Source organism: Sinocyclocheilus rhinocerous, unplaced genomic scaffold (assembly GCF_001515625.1).
Source record: "Sinocyclocheilus rhinocerous isolate Xijiao unplaced genomic scaffold, SAMN03320098_v1.1 scaffold10793, whole genome shotgun sequence".
Lineage (NCBI taxonomy): Eukaryota > Metazoa > Chordata > Actinopteri > Cypriniformes > Cyprinidae > Sinocyclocheilus > Sinocyclocheilus rhinocerous.
In genome coordinates this window covers 1,840-15,702 of record NW_015650299.1, presented here as the reverse complement: position 1 = coordinate 15,702, position 13,863 = coordinate 1,840, and the positions used below count along the sequence as shown (strand labels likewise).

The window sequence follows — 13,863 nt, the reverse complement described above, 5'->3', positions numbered from 1 at the left end:
CCACACAGTGAAATGATAGATAATAGAAAACCGCTTCGCGGCGGCGGCGCAGAGGATTTTTTATTTTTTTTTGTAACTGCTCGTGCCGCCCCCCATGTATCCTGAAAAAATGCCGCCCCGGGCGGCTGCCCAGTTCGCCCGTGCCAAAAACCGCTACTGCATTCACATTCACATGGTGAAGTATTGTTTTGCTGTCGTGGACTCTGCCCAGCGTTTTCATTTGCCATTGCCATAGCCATTGCCATAGCCTTGTTTTATTGATTTGTTCATTTAATACTTTGGACTGCTCACTTGGATTGACCCTCGAATGTTCCTTTGGATTACTCTTTTGCCTCTGCCTAGGATTACATTGTTTGCTGGATATTGACCTTGCCTGTTTGACTATGCCTTTTGTGTAATAAAGCTCGCACTTGGTTCTACCTAAAGAGTCCCCGTTACATATACATCCTGTTGTTCTGACTGGCATGTAAAAAATGCTGCATACTAGTGTTCACAAGGTAAAAACCTCTGGTTTGGGTGACACTGATGGTTTTTAAATGCTACTGAACAGGAACGCATGCTGTCAAATGTTGAATAGAGTTGTGAAACACAAGATTAGTGTTAATAGTTCTGGGAATTTTTTTTATAAAATGCTATTATTTTGGTGATTTTTGGCATATATAATGGGTTTTAGTGTCTAAGCAATCGAGAAAACTGCAATAAGGATAGAGAATTACATTTTTTTTTTTTAAATCAAGTACGAGCAACAGTGATATTGACACTTCTCAATTAAATATTCTTATGTGTTTAGTTTTAATAAAATTTCTCATTCTGCAGGAAGCACTAATATTAAAAGATCTGAAAAACATTTTTCAAATTGTTAAGAAGGTGGATTCATTAAGAGGAACTGGAATCATATCACGTTAAATTTGTTTTAATGCCTTTGTGTATGAATATTAAACTGTGTTCACAGGTACAAATTTATCAGCACCATCAGTGTCACAGGCCTGATAGTGTAGATATAGATAGATGTGAGCTCATAGTTGTGGTTTGGTTTGTTCTCTGTCAGCTCCACCGCACTAACCAGTTAGAGAGCAGTAGCAGTTGTTCACTTTCACGAGTTCACACTTACATGTGAATGCTAGAAAACTCAAAGAACAGAGGTAAGTCTGCTGTGTATATATATATAAACCTCTTATCTTGGTAACTGAGTTGATTACTTAATGTGCTCCTCTCGTGTTAATTATCTGAACATGCTCCTCCCAAGCTTTGTTAATAAAACATTTATTTTCATGTAAATACATAATTATACATATAGCTAATACCAGCATTACAATAAAAGCCATCAAAATATGGTTCCATATTCCCCTTGTTCATTAAACACAGCAGAATAGAACTTTTCATAGATATCAAATAAATACTGTTCAATTTGATACAGAATGAGTCTTGACAAAATTTCAGGAAGTCTTGAGGCTTTAATACATCCTGTGTCTTTAACCGTCTGTCATCATTCGGTCAGTATGGAGCTCAGTCAACTTCCTCTTGTGCTCTGTGAGTATTATTTTCTCTCTGTGTATTTCAGTGGATGCTAATAGCTATTATATTATGTAAATTATCAAGTTATTTAGTGTTCCTCCTTTTCTTGCTGCTCTCAGAGTTTCAAATCCAGCTCTAGTCCATGATATATGAGTGAAAGAGGAGTTTGATTGAGATGTTGTGTTGTAGATCAAGGTGTTTGTAAGAGTTTGTCTTTATTCTTGTGATCAGACTGTTGGCTTGAAGTTCCCTAAACAGTTCTCTGCTATGACCAAATCTATAAAATACCAGTCAGATGTTTTAATGTTTATCTGGACTCGTACAGTCATCAACACTATATCTTAATATTTGTTCATCTTTATAATTATCTTTCCTTTTTTTTTTCTTTTTATTGTTTTGTCTGTAAGATTTTTTTTTTTACTGAAAATTGTCAAGTTCCTTAAAATTCACTCAACTTTTTTTTTTTTTTGAGTTTTGAATCTTAAATATTTTAATTAGATCACACTTTTACAGATGCCTTTAGCTCTAGACAAATTATAAAATGCTGTAAAATCCAGTTGATCAGCTCAATGTTCACACTGTAATGAGTTTTTTCTCTTTGTGTTTTTAGTGCTGATTTCACACATCCACTCTGGAAACACTGAAGGCGAGTAAATTGATTCAAGTGATTCATATATTTCTCACATTTGACTGATTCTAACTGTTACAAACCACCCGAGAGTTGAGAAATTAATGTTACATTTTATTATGATTATAAATGCACCCTTTTAACTTGTCAATATACTTATTCAATGTTTTATTTTGAAAACTAGGACTATAGGTCCAAGTTGAAATTGGTGATGAAGGGACTGGTTGGCTAGAAATTGAAAAGTTTAACTCCAGTCTATTCCTACAAGCAGCTCTTGCATTTAATAAAGAATCAAAGATAACCAAGTATAAATTGGTGACGACTTTTTTTTTTTTTATGGAGGGAGTTTCAAAAGATTTATGACCTTCCTGTCGGGCTTTCATGACTAACATCCAGATCACAGATGAATATATTTTATACTTGAAAACAGACTCTGGTTTCAGAAAATGAGCTCTGAAAATGTTACAGTATATCCACCAACTATTGTAAGAAGAAACACTTAAAACCTTCAAACAACTTGTAATTGAATTTGCACCTAAGACTGACTTTTACAGATATCTCCAGATTCGTAGCTTCCTCTTTAAACATCCAAATTGGAAAAAAAAAAAGTTAAAAGACAGTCTGTCATCAATTGAGCTTATTCTGGTTAATGTGCAGACTGGTAAAAGATCCTTTCACCGATAAGCAGCATATATAGAGCTTTAGATGGTATGACTGTGAAGAGAGAGAATACACATCATATCAAGTCCAAATGGGAGTCAATGATTTCTGATGAGACCTTGACTGAGATACATGTAGAAACAGAAAAAATTACCTGTAGTGTAACTGGAGAAAATATCACTGGAAAGTGGCTAATCATTTTTTTTCTCTAACACCCCAAATTGTTGCTACGTTTAATTTAAGTCACACTGAAGAGAATGTGGAGAACAAATCATTACATGCACTCAAATCTTTTAGCACTGTTCCATTCTAGATTGATACTGGACAACTGTATTTGGTGTCATTAATACAATCTTTCAAGTTGATTTGCACAGAAATCGTTTAAGAGCAAGTTTGAGAGTGTAAAGTTGAAAATCAACAAAGACTTTTGCCTTTCCTGTCCCAAACATCCTGTTATCTTCTATAACAAAAGAGTCATTTGGAATGTCTCACATTTGGTATTTATTCTCCCTCAGAGATAGTTTTTATATACATGTTGGGTACAATTAACTGTATGTTTAATTTCCTTCATCTATTTTGTAACCAATTCAAGTGTAACAAAAACATGTTACAAGATTATCAAAATTATCAAAAGATCTTCTGTAACACATGAGGTACATTTGCATGTCTTTAATCTGTCATGATGTTCCTAAAGATCTGACTGCAGGTTTCAGGAAGTCTTGAGGCTTTAACACAGTCTGTGTCTTTAACCGTCTGTCATCATTCAGTCAGTATGGAGCTCAGTCAACTTCCTCTTGTGCTCTGTGAGTATTATTTTTTATCTATGTATTTCAGTGGCTGGTAATTGCTATTATATTATGTAAATAGTAAATAGTACACAGTTAGTAAAAGCGTATCTTTATCAGACTGTTTGCTTCAAGTTGCCTAAACAAGTTCAAGTTCTCTCTGCTTTGATGATGAAATCTATAAAACATCAAACAAATGTTTCAGTGTTTTCTCTGAACACATATACATGTAGTCCCACAACAATATCTTAATGTGAGTTACTACTTATAACAGTCACTGTTTTCAGGTTTTTACAGAAATACTCATTCAGTTGCCACTACATCTAAAAAAACAAGCTGAGCTGAGAAACATTTGAGAGTAAAATTATGGCATTCCTTTAAACTTTTATGTCTAAAGTATAAAGGAAAGTTGATCAGTTCCATATTCACACTGTAATGAGTTTTTTCTCTTTGTGTTTTTAGTGCTGATTTCACACATCCACTCTGGAAACACTGAAGGCGAGTAAATTGATTCAAGTGATTCATATATTTCTCACATTTGACTGATTCTAACTGTTACAAACCACCCGAGAGTTGAGAAATTAATGTTACATTTTATTATGATTATAAATGCACCCTTTTAACTTGTCAATATACTTATTCAATGTTTTATTTTGAAAACTAGGACTATAGGTCCAAGTTGAAATTGGTGATGAAGGGACTGGTTGGCTAGAAATTGAAAAGTTTAACTCCAGTCTATTCCTACAAGCAGCTCTTGCATTTAATAAAGAATCAAAGATAACCAAGTATAAATTGGTGACGACTTTTTTTTTTTTTATGGAGGGAGTTTCAAAAGATTTATGACCTTCCTGTCGGGCTTTCATGACTAACATCCAGATCACAGATGAATATATTTTATACTTGAAAACAGACTCTGGTTTCAGAAAATGAGCTCTGAAAATGTTACAGTATATCCACCAACTATTGTAAGAAGAAACACTTAAAACCTTCAAACAACTTGTAATTGAATTTGCACCTAAGACTGACTTTTACAGATATCTCCAGATTCGTAGCTTCCTCTTTAAACATCCAAATTGGAAAAAAAAAAAGTTAAAAGACAGTCTGTCATCAATTGAGCTTATTCTGGTTAATGTGCAGACCGGTAAAAGATCCTTTCACCGATAAGCAGCATATATAGAGCTTTAGGTGGTATGACTGTGAAGAGAGAGAATACACATCATATCAAGTCCAAATGGGAGTCAATGATTTCTGATGAGACCTTGACTGAGATACATGTAGAAACAGAAAAAATTACCTGTAGTGTAACTGGAGAAAATATCACTGGAAAGTGGCTAATCATTTTTTTTCTCTAACACCCCAAATTGTTGCTACGTTTAATTTAAGTCACACTGAAGAGAATGTGGAGAACAAATCATTACATGCACTCAAATCTTTTAGCACTGTTCCATTCTAGATTGATACTGGACAACTGTATTTGGTGTCATTAATACAATCTTTCAAGTTGATTTGCACAGAAATCGTTTAAGAGCAAGTTTGAGAGTGTAAAGTTGAAAATCAACAAAGACTTTTGCCTTTCCTGTCCCAAACATCCTGTTATCTTCTATAACAAAAGAGCCATTTGGAATGTCTCACATTTGGTATTTATTCTCCCTCAGAGATAGTTTTTATATACATGTTGGGTACAATTAACTGTATGTTTAATTTCCTTCATCTATTTTGTAACCAATTCAAGTGTAACCATAATGAAATACTGTTATTAAATCATTTTAAAAAAATAGCGCAACTTATGTGCTAGCTATAGTTTTGATTCAACACTGTTTAAAGTGTTGCCTATTGCAATACAATACAGTGACACAATAGTGACGCTCTCCCACGTTTTGCTATTTTTACTGCACTTATTTCCATTGTTGGTATAAGTAGCAGTGGGTGGTAATAGACAAGAAATGTACAGTTTTATACCATCCCACTGATAAAGTTTCTTCAGTCAGTCAGCATACCTGCAGTCCGAACCACTGTACTGAATCCACCCTTACAAGAGTTTGGCCAGTTTTAATACACAGTGAAGATAATGTATCTCTCAGGAATACTCCTGACTGCTGCTGAGAAAAACATCACAGTTAAAAAATCTTCAGGAAATAACACTGGTGTTTACAGACTGAGGGAGATGTTCTTTTCAGTTTTATTTAAATGTATTTATAATGTACCTATGCAGCATACTCACACAGATACTGTATTTAACAATCACAGTTGGCATAAACAATAATTTAATATAAATAAGTCTAAATATAAATAACCAGACCAGCTAACCATCAATTAACACTAGAGGAAGAATAATTTAAGAATTTAATTGCTTGGGGCATAATAGTTTGGGCCTGTTTTTCATGCATCAGGGAACACAATATCATTAGCCAGATGGCAATATTTCAAAAGCATAAGATAAAGGATGCCTCTTATCATTCACAATAATGTTAGCCTTTACTCAACACTCTTTCTTTATATATACTGTCTATAGTCCGTAACTGTATACCTAACCGTTTACGCGCTATTGTTACCACCTTCCCCACTGATGACCTCTGAACATTGGAAGCATTGCCATACCAGCAAATCACACAGAATATCATAACACTTTCAATTAAAGCCCTATAAAACATCAAAGGCATTCTGCTATGGGCATTAAAAGAAAGGTATGTCTTTATGAAATACATTCTCTGTTGTATCTTCTTGCTTACATAATCAGTCCATGCATCCCATATAAGTTTATGGTCCAACATTATACCGAGGTGTTTATAATTTGATACTAATTGTATGTGCTCCCCATTCGTTAATGTAAGATGGGATATATTCTGCTCTCTCTCTCTCTCTAAAATCAGTAATCATCTCTTTAGTTTTTGGAGATATTTGAGAGGAGATTTGAGTTCTCACACCAGTTTAAAAAGAAATCCAAAACAGGCCTGTGTGTTTTTCCTCCCCATAATGTGAGGCTCACTAGAGCAGTATCATCTGCATACTTTATAATATATCTATTTTTAAAAGAACTTGAACAGGAATTTGAATATAAGATGAATAATAACAAAGATAAGACACATCCCTAAGGTGATCTGATCAGAGTGATCATTTAATTCGAAATGTAGGGAGATATATGTGATGGAAAGTTCTCCGAATGAGTCTTATGGATGGAAGGACTGGGTGAGATGTGAGGGTAATTTCTTCAGGCATTTTATGTACAATATCTGATTTAAAATCTGGCTGGTTAATACTTACATAATCTGTGTGTGTGTGTGTGTGTGTGTGCGTGCGTGCGTGCGTGTACTGGTATTTATGGTTAATGAGGACACAAATATGTATCAAAAGACAGTAACTAGTAATATACAATGTATTACATTTTGGAAGTAACTTGCCCAACACTGATAATGACATGGGTACTACAATGTAAACATGGTTTATGAGGACACGTCCTGTGTCTCCGTAAAACAAAAGGCTTAAAAAAACATACAAAACGGTGTTTTATGAAATTAAAAAATTGCCAGTAGTTTTCTGTAAGGGTTAGGTGTAGGGCGATGGAAAATACAGTTTGTACAGTATAAAAACCATTACGCCTATGGAGAGTCCCCCCGTAAACCGTGTGTGTGTGTGTGTGTGTGTGTGTGTGTGTGTGTGAGACAATCGAACCTAATCAGCATCTAATCAGAGGACAGACAGTGACTCTCATCTGCAAGGTTTATGGTTCCTCTCGACATTCAGCTGAAACTGAATTCACTGTAACTGGTTCATTAGGTAAGTTATAATAAGCTTCATGTGGTAACTTTTAAATTAACAAGTTCTATCCAAGTTAGAAATGTTATTTAAAGTTAGTTGTGCTTTAACACTATGGTAAAGCAGTTCAGTCCTTTAGAATATAAGGCTCAGTACAGCAATGTTACGTAGCCTCTGTGATGTTTGTTTGCTTCACATTATAACCACATGAATCCACACTGTAATTTAGTGTAAGTTTGCTGACTTGTATCGCAGTAGGTTTTTCTTAGTTTTAAGTGTTCATGTTTCCTTTTTTAAAATAAAGAAGCAGTCCCTTTTAAAATATTCTGGAGCTGATGCTTTGTTAAAACATTCTTGCAGTGTCACAGTGAAAGCAAAAGAACCATGACCTCTTACTGCAGTCAGCCAGGTTTTACATGTGTAACCCTATTGTGAGGTATAATGGCACTTAAATCAGCAAGACCTGGGCTCCAGCAATTGATGGTGAGTTGGCTGGTAAGTTATGTGTTTTGTAGAAACTATAATCTATGTGACGTAGTGCTTCCAGTTAAGAAAACGTTTACTTACACACACACAAAATGCTGTACACTGTTACTCTTGATAAAATAAAGTTGATTCAATTATTTGTTATGGGCTGGTTTCTTCCTTGGAAAATTACTGTAATCACATCAATGGATTAAAATATACAGTGAAACAAATACAGAAGTAGTAACATGTAAAGACTTATGTATTTTACCTAAATACAGCCCTTATACTTAAATCTGAAGTAAAATATCCTCTTTTGTTTAGACAAAAACAAATGAACCCACTTTTCTTTATTTTATATATAGTGTCCGAAAATTACAGAATGAACACAGTCAGGGAAAAAAAACAGCAAGAGACTCAGAGGGCAATGCCGACTCGAATCTATGTAAACTTCCACAAATTCAAAACTGTACCACAAATCACACATTCACCCTTTAAATGTTTAATAGTTCATACACCAAGCACTTGGATTTCTCGTGGGGTGCCCCGAATTAGGTGGCGCACGTAATAACAGTCATGAATGGATGAAATACAGATTTATAGTATGCCGTTAAACTGTTTACTCACTCAGTTACTCCACTCTGTTGTGAAAACTCTCCAACTCACAGAGAAGTAATTCCGTGACGCTTTGGGAAACGGGAAAACAGTTCATTATTAATATAAGCGATGCGTCACGCACCAGAAGATGGCCGATGAATTATAGTTGAGCATCCAACACACAAAGCCTTGCGGTCTCTCTCCTTTAACAAGCTGAACTGTTCCTTTCTGCCGTAGAACTACATGAAAATACTCTGATGCAGTTTATGACGTTTCTGGGTCCCTGAATCCCAAGAAATATTTGAAAAGAGCTCTTTAATCTTCTCCTCATTGGTTAGCATTTGAAAAACTTCAAATACATAAACATATTCAAATTCCAATGTATGAACATAAAATTTTGACACACAGAGACAACAATAATATTGATGCTTCTCATGCACGAGTTAAAAATGACCAATTAAAATTAATGTGTTAAGTTTTTACTAGCATTTCTCATTCCGCATGAAGCACTAATAAAATAAGATCTGAAACCACATGCAGTCTGTTGTCCTCAAGCTGCATGTGGTTTATTTGGCATCATGGCACCATCAACTAGAAATTCTTAGTAATGTGTCTAATACAAGCTGTTTATTAAAGGGGTCATATGATGCTATTTTAAAGATCATTATTTTGTGTATTTGGTGTAACAGAATATGTTGACATGCTTTAATGTTAAAAAAACACATTATTTTTCAAATACTGTACATTATTGTAGGTTGGATTTGAGACTTTAGTCTTTGCAACTTTACAGATCTTCTTTATGCACCAAGAGCTTGTAACACTCCAAAGAGAAAGGAAAACTTGAAATCGCATCATATGACCCCTTTAAGTAGTTCCTCTTTCACCTCAGTCTCACACTTAAATATTGATGCATATTTGATGTAGGCTACATCTTTCTAAAAATGTTTGCAAAAAAAAAAACATTTATACTGAACAAATGAGTTACTGACCTGTTAAGACAAACCGTAGTTTAAGATACACATGGTATTTTATAAAATAATGAATGATGTTACATTACTACACAACTCTCTACAAACACATTAAAAGTGTTTGTAAATACACGGTAAATGGAATAGTTCCTAGATATCAAATACTTAACCAAGAAAGATACCATATTGCACATGCATTGTTGTTGTGTTATATTGCACTTTTGTGTTTGGCATTGCTGTGCTTTTGTTGTTGTTCAGAGTTTACAGTATCTCACAAATTTCACTGCTTAGTTTACAACCATGTGTAAACTGTTTAAATGACAATAAAAGACTCCTGACCTTTTTACACAACTAAACAGACTTATCAGAGCTGAAAATAAGAATTTCTTCAATAAAACAACTTAAAAAAAATCTTTTTTTAGATTAAGGAGATGCATTCATCAAGAGGAACTGGAATCATAATCGCTAAATTTGTTTTAATGCCCGTCCCTTGCCTTTGTGTATAAACTGTGTTCATATGAATAAATATATCATTGTCAAACTCAACACCATCAGTGTCAGAGGCCTGATAAAATAGAAATAGGCAGATGTGAGGTTGTGGTTTGGTTTGTTGTATTTCAGAGAGAGAGGAGGATCACGAACATCAAACATCGGTGATGAAGTTACACTAACAGTAGGTGAGTTTGATCATCTCTTCATACACACACTCTTTACATGTTATTAAATGATTGATTTCTCAATTTCAGTTCCCAGCGCAGTTTTAAGTGTTTCTCCACAGAAGTGGTTGACTGAAGGAGATCCAGTGACTCTGATCTGTGAGGTTTACGGCTCCTCTACAGGCTGGACATTCAGCTGGTACGCGGTTTCATCAGGTAAGATATAAAAGTTCAAGTCAGAAATATTATTGAGATTAAAAAATACTGAATCAATCTAAATCGTTTTATACCAGAGGTAATTTACAAGACTTCTGTGGAAACAGCTTCTTAAGGTAACTGCACATTTTTACTGTTTACAGACTACAGAAATCGTTATAACCTCCTCTCAGACAGCAGCAGAGGAGCTGGAGGAAACTATACGTTCAGTTCTGCAGCTCTAAAACACACAGGAGTTTATGTGTGCACAGCAGAGAGAGGAAAACCAGGTTATTATACAACCTACAGCAACAAACAGCCAGTATGGGTCACTGGTGAGTTCAAACTGAATGAATGAAGCCCTAACAAGAATGTGTGAGAGTGTGTTATATGAGACACTAACTGATTACTCTGTATCATGAGAAATCTAATTCCTTGATTTTTATATACTGTTTCAGAAATCAAAACTCACTGTTCCAAAATATAGCATATAGCAAATGCAACAGCCTCTATAAGCTGAGCATTACACTGATTTTTCCACAGGTAATGAGTGAAGGATCTGAGGATCTCATTTGAGCTATTAATAGCAATCTTTGTATATGCAGCTTGAAAAGAGCAAACATACATCTGTGCTTGACTTCATTTATGTTGTTTCTTCATCTCTTTCATATTACTTTGTCATTCTCATTTACACATTTAATTTCTTAATATTAATTTTATTCACTAACATATTACTTTTTTATTTTATATGATTTCATGTTACTGTCTAATCATCAACATCATTCAGCTTCTGGCAAGTTCATTATTACTGTAGGCTGTTTACTCCTGCTATGCAATGTAGCAGTTTGCCACATGAATAAACAGCAGAATGTGTGGTTATGGGTGTTTATTTGCACTTAAAATGTGACTCATCCAATCAGAATTTAGAGTCGAAACTTCAGTTTTGTAATAAGCAATGAGATACAAGAAAGCTATGATAGATTGTGATTTACAAATATGTTAAAAAATTATTCTTTCATAATTCACTGCTACTTTTGAATGGCTGTCGATACAGAAAAAAAGCTTTTTGCTGCCAGAAAGTGTAGTTATGACATCTACCAGCAGGGACTGATGAGGTACCAGCAAAACTTCGACTCCTTTGTTACGGCCCATTTAATTCTGAGAGTCAGAGAGAGAGTGGAAAATGTTTATGAATAAATAAATATTAGTATTTGTGGAACAAAAATTACTAAGGATCTGAGGGAAAATAACTAAATATGCCTAATAAAAACTATATGTGCTCTGACCACTTTAATATAAATTTATTTTGAAACGCTTCTTAAGGTGTAGCTGTAATTGTCTTCTCAGGTGTTTCTCCTCCAGTCTCTCTGATCATCAGTCCTAGCAGAACTCAACACTTCACATTGGTCTCTCTCTCTCTGAGCTGTGAGGACCAAAGTAACTCTGATAGATGGAGAGTGAGAAGATACACAGAGAGTTGGAGGCTGCTAGAAGATTGATAATCATCAGTGTGGGGATCACAAACAGGATCTACATGTACAATCAACTCCAATATCACATCAGACACAGGAGTGTACTGGTGTCAGTCTGAATCTGGAGAGAACTATCATCCTGTTAATATCACTGTACACTGTGAGTCTGTGCGTATTTGTTTGACTGGCTGTTTACAATCAATAGATAAAGCAGGTTGATTAAACAAGTGCAGGATGCATCAGTGGGCAAAAAACACTCAGTGGGCAAGTGGCACTAAAAATCAAGTTTTGTCAGAAAACATACTTTTTTAAATTATTATTATTATTATGTTACCATATTGTTAATATAATATTTGCAATCAGCTCATGTTTCCTCTGTTTCTGTAGATGCTGTAATTCTGGAGAGTCCTGTTCATCCTGTGACTGAAGGAGATACTCTGACTCTACGCTGTTTATATCAACATTTAACTCCACCAAACCTCAGAGCTGATTTCTATAAAGATGGATCACTCATCCAGAATCAAACTACAGAGATGATCATCTCTACTGTCTCAAAGTCACATGAGGGTTTCTACTACTGCAAACACTCAGAGAGAGGAGAGTCACCCAAGAGCTGGATCTCAGTCAGAGGTGAGACTAAGAAATATAAAAACTATTGAAATGTGCCTGTATCATTTACAGCACTAATCTGAATGTAAAATTTATTTATCTCAGCTTCCTACAGAACATCAAGATCTGAAGGGTTCAATCTCATGATAATTGGAGTGACTGCAGGACTGACTGTCACATTTTTGATCATTGTCATCTTGGTCCTTCTGTGGCGCTACAGAAAAAACAAAGGTCCATCTTCTGCCAAAGTAAAATTCAATGACATTTTTGTAGACACTAACTCTGTCCCTAAATCTTGTGATTTTTTCTGTGGAATTGAAATCATAAGATGCATGATAAAATAATTTGAAAAATATACTACTCGAAATTAATGTATTCATTTATTGCAGGAACTGCTCATATTTATGAGTCTGTTGATGAAACGATTAACAAAGACATAATTACAGGTAACTAATGATGTCATTTAAATGACTTTCTCATAATAATATTTTTACTGAATCAGCAGTTGTTTTCTAAAGAAAATAGAAATCAAATCCATGTTTGTTTGTTTGTTCTCACTGTGATATTTGCAGAGGAAATTAAGTTAAACCAAGCATTTATTTGTCTATTATGCATTGTAGGCAGTGTAAGTGGACCTGCTGAACACATCTATGCTGAGATTGAGCTCAAATCTACAAGTCTTTTAGGGAATACCAGTGAAAGTTCTGACACTGTTTACTCTAAACTGACCCTGGTGACCCATCAAGGTGAGTGTCAAAGTAAAAACATCAATCATAGTTCACAAGGAGCCACTGAAAACTGCATCTACAAGCATCGCTGAGAATTTAAGAATGAAATCAAATACTGTATAAAAAAATTTAAATATGAATTTTGAATTTATTTCTATATTTTCAGCTGCTGGATCTAATGATGTGGCGTATGCTCAGGTAAAATAAATGCCCGGAGGAGAAATTTTCAATCCCAGGATACTGATGAGTTTAGGTTGAGAAGGGCTGGAGAATGGAGACCAGGATCATCAATGCTTTATCATCTTTGTGATACTGAGCAACTGATGGTTATCAGTACTTAATATTGTGATGCAAGCATTGATGTGCTTCAGTGACTATGCATGCTAATCTTTGCTATAAAAATAAATAAATGGGGCAGTCGTGGCCTAATGGTTAGAGAGTTGGACTTGTAACCCAAAGGTTGCGGGTTTGAGTCTCAGGTCTGGCAGGAATTGTAGGTGGGGGGAGTGAATAGTTGGTGCTCTCTTCCACCCTCAGTACCATGACTGAGGTGAGTCCCTTGAGCAAGGCACCAAACCCCCAACTGCTTCCTGGACTGCTGCCCACTGCTCCGGGTGTGTGTGTGCACTTGGATGGTTTAAATGCAGAGCACAAATTCTGAGTATGGGTCGCCTCACTTCACTCACTTTTTTTTTTAAATACAGAGACAGAGCGAGAGAGAGAGAGAGAGAGAGAGAGAGAATTTAGCTTAAGCAGCAAATCAGCTTATTAGAATGATTTTTGAAGGAACAGAAAGGTAATGCCAAAATTCAGCTTTGCCATAACAGGACAT

The 13,863-nt window shown here is 35.1% G+C and overlaps 1 protein-coding gene, 1 long non-coding RNA gene and 1 pseudogene across 2 annotated transcripts; all 3 read left to right on the top strand.

The window, feature by feature from the left end:
• LOC107711593 (uncharacterized) overlaps positions 1 to 2,189 on the top strand; it is a 13,769-nt pseudogene extending 11,580 nt beyond the window's left edge.
• A 4,559-nt stretch (positions 2,190 to 6,748) lies between these two features.
• On the top strand, positions 6,749 to 12,450 carry LOC107711592 (Fc receptor-like protein 5). Its single transcript, XM_016516596.1, is given in 7 exon segments — positions 6,749 to 6,774; positions 9,993 to 10,048; positions 10,118 to 10,243; positions 10,387 to 10,557; positions 11,552 to 11,854; positions 12,082 to 12,324; positions 12,419 to 12,450. Coding segments are annotated over 7 exon segments (957 nt in total).
• A 248-nt stretch (positions 12,451 to 12,698) lies between these two features.
• Positions 12,699 to 13,249, top strand: LOC107711594 (uncharacterized). The gene is made up of 3 exons (XR_001636715.1): positions 12,699 to 12,749; positions 12,924 to 13,049; positions 13,198 to 13,249. It is a non-coding gene; the product is annotated as an uncharacterized LOC107711594 (long non-coding RNA).
• Positions 13,250 to 13,863: the final 614 nt, after the last annotated feature.